This window comes from Dipodomys ordii, unplaced genomic scaffold (genome assembly GCF_000151885.1).
Source record: "Dipodomys ordii isolate 6190 unplaced genomic scaffold, Dord_2.0 Scaffold39, whole genome shotgun sequence".
NCBI lineage: Eukaryota > Metazoa > Chordata > Mammalia > Rodentia > Heteromyidae > Dipodomys > Dipodomys ordii.
In genome coordinates this window covers 4,038,642-4,044,641 of record NW_012267255.1, presented here as the reverse complement: position 1 = coordinate 4,044,641, position 6,000 = coordinate 4,038,642, and the positions used below count along the sequence as shown (strand labels likewise).

Genomic DNA, 6,000 nt, shown 5'->3' with positions numbered 1-6,000 from the left:
GTGTAAGTTCAGATGGTGTGAGGAAGATGTATAATTAAATCTTTTAAATATTTGATATGTAATACCTTTTTCTAGCAAATGAATTTTCAGACACTCCTGAAGAATTGTAGCAGAAAAAATGACGCATGTTCTTTGTCAAGAAGACTGTCAAATCTCTCTGGATACTGACTTCTTACAATCATTCTCCCACTACACATTGACTATGTGTGAGTATATGGCTTCCTTTCTACCTATTAGAAGCTTCAAATACTTCATTATTTAGTGACTACTCCACTATACCACTAGTCATTGAATGCATACTTCAAAAATCATTACTTTTTAAATTCAGTAGGGATAGCCAAGTGTGTCTACAAAAAGCAGTGATTTCTGACTTGGTGGAAGCATTAGAGAGAACCACTAAGAATCTGGCATAAAAGCTTAGGATATAAACAGGAAAATCTATTTGTTGAGATTCAATTATGTGATTTTTGGAAGTGCACTAAAACCTTCCCATGATAGCAAACACTGTCAGTCACAACACTCTTTGGGAATTATTATAAATCTTCAAACTGCAAAAGTATATTTTGGGAATTTTTCCTATGAAGCTGAGAAATTTAAAGTCAGGCTGGTGTGTGCTTTCTTTTTAAATGTCCAAATTAAATGAACTTCAACCCTTCTTTTAATTTTGTTGTTGCTATGGTGGAGGTGGTGGTAGTTGTGTGTGTGTGTGTGTGTGTTTGGTTCCTTTTCTTAGTTTGGGTGCAATGTAACAACCAAAACTACTTTCAGAATATTTCCAAATAGAAGTTTATCTACCAGATTTTTTGCCTGGGTTATAGGGAACCTACCCTACTCCTACAAGTAAAGGAAAACAAGCACCTTAATTGTATTCCCATACCTGTCCATGGCTACGGTGTGAACTTCAAGGGAAGGGAAGGGAAAGAAGGAGCAATATGTTGAGGCCAATTGTGTATCATACATAAAAGTGCACATTAACTACTTGAAAAAATTCACATTTATTTACTGTCAAACCGTGTTAAACTTTACACTGGATATTAGTGATGGGCTCATTATTAACAGGTTTACACAAAGGGATGAAAAGAAGAGCAGAATTTTGCCGAAACCATTTACATTTTCATTAGAACTTTATCATAAAATAAATTAATTGCTAAATATAGGCAGAAGGAATATGGAAGAGTAATATTTGTGTTTTATTTTATTTTTAAAAAAGGATAGGCACCTTTTGTTCACTAAAAAGTTTGTGAGCAGTGCCCAGTGCCTGCGACACCCACTGTTCCAGAACAAACAGGGGGCAGATAACACACAATCTTCTCTAGATTTTTGCCACATTTGTGCAAGGCATGGTAGAAATTGCTTCAAAGAGTTTTCTTCCGATAAAACACGTTCTTTTGGCAATAAGAAATTTAAATGTAAGGAAAAAAACTAACTGGTCAAAGTAGAACACTGTATACAGTGGAACGTAAGAGAAAAAAAAATGGGAAGAAGTCACCATGACAAAGTATAAGGGGAAAAAAAAAACATTTTGTAACATGTGCAACCAAGAGCTTTTCACAAGATTTCCTTTGAACTCTTTTAAAATTATTTTAATGACAATTATATTTCAGTTGGACACAAATGTATTTTATTTTACCCTAGCAATAGAACAAAATATAATTTCTTTAGCCATTTTTCATGAGAATAGTTCATTGTACAGTTGAGGAAACGTATGAAATAAGGCCTGTGGCTTGATTGCTAGTGGTTAAACATGTTTTCAATCTTTGCCTTAATGTAAAAGGTTTGCAGGGAACTGCAAACATGCAGAATATCTCTCCTGCTTTTCCAAGTCTTGTCAGGAACAGTAAGGTACAGTAAATTTGTCCCACAGGATCTTAAAGCCTACGTCTTGTATATAATACAATGCAGGCCTACAAAAATGGTGCAGCCATATGTACAAATTTAGTTCACAGACTGCTGCGGTAAAATGGCTGGAAAGGTCTGTTTTGCTTGTCTCACAATTCCTCTACACAGCAGCAGAATCTTAAAATACCTGGTTGGCATCTCTTTTCTTTGTAACAAATAATTCATTTTAGTATACTCTTTGTATATACAAAGTTTTTGTATGTTTTATAAAAAAAAAGTCACAGAACTGCAAGGTTCAGTCCTCTTTTTTCTTTCTTTCTTTTCTTTTTTATACACTGGAGGACCACAGGTCAACAGAGCCGTCTCTTCAAGCAGAGTTGGAGGAAGCTGCATGGAACCAAGGGAATCTTATTTACTAATACTTGCATGTGGCCCTTGGAATTGTTAGGTGTACTATTAAAGACTTGTCACCAGCTGCATCTGTCCTTCTCTAACATCCCCTTCTGGGATACAGCCTTCTTTGTTAATGGGAATTATATAACCATCACTATTGCCCCTGCTGATCTGGTAGCACATCTGAAGCTGATGGCCAGCTCCAAGGTTTGGCATGCTTTTATAGTAAATGTCCTCATTCTCACTCCTTCGAGAGGGAGAGAGGTCCTCTTCCATGTCGGGGCTGCTCTCCGGATAGGGAGAGTCTCTAAGATTGGGCATGCTTGTATAAAGAGAGTCTCTGTTGGGGGACTGTAGGTGATCCTCGGCCTCTGCTGTCAGCTGGGAGACATAGCTGTCGGTTCCCTCAGCCTTCACTTTCTTCTGGGGTTGGTACAGAAGGGAGTGAGTCCGCTGAGGAATGAGTGGTGCCTCGAGTTCTTTGTGATGGAGCTCCAGCCCTGGGTTGTCCCCATGCATTAAAGATGATGTGTCTGCCACAATCGCATCATCTTCACTGCTGCTTCCCCCAATTACGGCTTTCACGGGCAGCGTGAGCTCCAGGTTGTGAGTTTTGCTGCTGCCCCGGAGGTTGTTGTGCACTAATTCTGAAATGATCATTTTCTCAAAAGCAGTATCATTCAGACTTAGTCCACAGTCCACGACTTGCACGCTATCATTATAGTCCCCTTTGCGCAGTGAGTAGCTGTTGTTAAAATTACCATTTAGCGGTAGAGTATCCATGGCACTTGTATCCCTGGCATTGTTCAGTGAATGTCCTGAAACAGAAAAGGGGGGGGCATTACCATTACTGCTGCTGTTCCTTTCCACAGAAACTTTATCTCTTTGTACAAAACTTTTTTTTTTAATGTCGTTCAGGACAAAGTTGTATTTGAAAGCTAACGCTTGACCAGTGCCCGGCTTTCCCGCATTCCCAACTGTAAACAGTTGCAACCCCTTAGGTTAACAGAAAAAAGTGTTAAAAAAAAATACGGTTTTCCGGGGAGGTAAATAGCATACGGAATATTTATCAATTTGGAGGAGACAGCAGTTATTAATGGATTGGTAAAATCTCTTGATGTTCTTACAAGACTTCACTCCATGCCCTTGCATAGGTAATGCAAAGCAATTCATTAGTGACATTTACATTTTAAAGTACAAGACTATGGTTGTTAAAAATAAAATTAACAGAATTTGTCCTAAACAACACTAAATTAAAAAAGAATAAGTCACATACAGAACCGAAAGGTAAATGTACAACATAAACCCACATAACTGGCAAGCAACTTTTAAACAACATTCTAACATTTCCTTTTTCTGGAGATGAAATTTTTTAAAAAAAAGAATGAAAAAAAATGGACAGATACAAAGAATTCATGTTCAACAGAGACAGCCATCTTTCATACTGACTGGACCAGGGGCCCAACAAGCACCATCCAACAACACGATAGACAGCAGGTGGAATGACTCACTTTGGACAACTCACATCATGTCTGTCTGCTCAGGCTATCTGGCCTAAGAGTAGCTGATATATAAAAGAAAGTAAAATGATTTATTGTAACATGATGAAGAATTTCTAAGCTTCTCAGCAACTTAGTCAGAGCAAGGGTTCAACAAATTAGATTACCAGCAAATAGCAGCCTTTCCCTTTCGTTTAATATTTCTTATTGTTTTGAGCTCGTTTGGTACTAACCAATCTCTCTAATAGCAATGGCCCCAGGCTCCTAAGGGTCAAAGTCTGCCTGCAGCCCTGCAGTCTGCATCAGCCACAGTGACAGTACTGAATGAACCAGCAGAGTCTCTCGTACAAGACTAGCCCAAGGATACCATGGGCATGGAAATCAAACGCAGAAATGTGAGAGATTTCTTAAGTATGGGTCACAGAAATTAAATCAAGAATAGATATTAACTATGGAATGGGAGAAAAGTGTCAGTTCTTAATCTAACATTTTTATTTCTAAAAGAATGAAAAATTGGATAAATCTGCTTGAGATATGAAAAGAAGTTTAGGAGGAAATAAAAACATGGTAACATGCTCTACTTGATTCAGAGTTGTATTTGCTACAGACACATAAACATGTAAACTTAGACATCACAGTACTCGTTAGGCAAATTAAAAGAAGTAGAGAGAGAAAATTAAATGGTCTGCACGATGGAAAGTTAGTTATTCATTCTCAAAATCCTAGAGGAAAAAAAATCACTTGTCTACCAATAGGTCTGTTAAACAAAAAAAGATTGAAAAAAAAAAAAGGATGAAATGGTGTTATTTGAAATGAGAAACTGACCACTGTGGGGCTGCTGCATTTTATGCAAGGCTTGGAGGAGTTTAGGAAAACTTTAGTTCTCAGACAAGAATAGGAAATTTCCCTTTTTTAGTTCTCACTCCACTCTTAAAGCTGCAGATATCCTAGAAAATTCAAATTTTAGGTTGAAAAAAAACCTCCATCTGGCACAAACTTCATGAACAATAAACATTATGTGTTGGATAAATTGGCATTAGCAGATTTGAAAATATGGTGGGAGAGTAGGATAATTTGTCACTTATATTCTTATAAAACCCTGACAAAACTTCTACAGATGAGAAATTGACAATTCAATTTGTATCATGCTCCATGTGTCAACACAATGAAGCTATGGTAATTACTTGGAAGGTTTCCTTTAGTTTTTCTGCCACAACTTCCCAGTTTATAAATTCATGTGTGCCACAATCTGGGTAAGATGTACCATCAGAAAACACTGAGGAATTTTAAGTTGTAAAAGACATATTAAGAATAAGTTAGCTTTTGTTCCCTCTGCAGAGAGACTCAATCTTAAACAGACTTTCCTTTTTGTCTTTATTAAATATAATAATATAGACTAGGCATAATCCAAAAAGTGTTTTCTATGATATACTGCAGATTTAAGACTTCTTTGTTTTTTTGAAGAGGCATCTTTTTTTTGCTGCCTAAGTTCAGGTAATTCACTTGAAGATTTTCCACAGCCTGTAGCAAGATTACTGTGGGAATGTAGAAATGATCAGTCAACTATTAAAGCATTTTGGCTGACAGTATTTCAGGTTTTGATGAGCAAATTATTTCAGCATTGCATATACTTAAGAATGGATAGAATTTGCTACAGACCTCTACTACTGACAAAGGCAGTACAGATCCATGTACTGAGTTTGAATTTGGTAGCATTTTATTTGCAAATTGTGAACCACTTGCCCGCTGAGTCTACATCATGACTGCTAGTTATGTATTAATTGTGCCCATTAAAAATCATGCTGAAAAAATTTACATTTGATAGGCAAAGTTAAGTTTTACTCCCATACTTGTCTCTCTGTAGGTTGCTAGAGGGAAGCATAAGGAAAGTAAGAAAACAAGAGAATGAAAAGAGAAGCTGCAGTTACGTTAAAAAAGAATTTTAAGAAAAAAAAAAAAGGAAACGAAGTTCTGAGTTTTAGTTGCAAATAACATTCACAAATATTATATGGTAGTAACTATAATATCTTTTACCAAAACCTTAAAAATTCTGTTAATATTAAAAATGTTTTCTTAATAAGCGTTTAGAAAACATAGTAAATAGGTTAGTGACAATCACTATCCCTCCCCCAGTTTAAAAAAATAGATACAAACTGACTAAAATTAACTGAACCTCAAGTTTCCTTAGGAAGAAAGAAAAACTACCATAAAGCTGCACTATACTATAGTTCTGTTTTATTGATAATACTGAATGTGTTTTTCTATACCT

The 6,000-nt window shown here is 36.4% G+C and overlaps 1 protein-coding gene across 4 annotated transcripts in view; it reads right to left on the bottom strand.

The window, feature by feature from the left end:
* Positions 1-976: 976 nt before the first annotated feature.
* Adgrl2 (adhesion G protein-coupled receptor L2) overlaps positions 977-6,000 on the bottom strand; it is a 141,180-nt gene continuing 136,156 nt past the window's right edge. For 2 of the 4 annotated variants that reach the window (XM_013018341.1, XM_013018340.1), the window contains one exon: positions 977-3,050. In XM_013018341.1, coding sequence (XP_012873795.1) covers positions 2,296-3,050 — 755 coding nt within the window. In that variant the 3' untranslated portion in view covers positions 977-2,295. The remainder of the gene's footprint in view (positions 3,051-6,000) is intronic. The other 2 variants (XM_013018344.1, XM_013018346.1) reach the window with 1 other exon arrangement.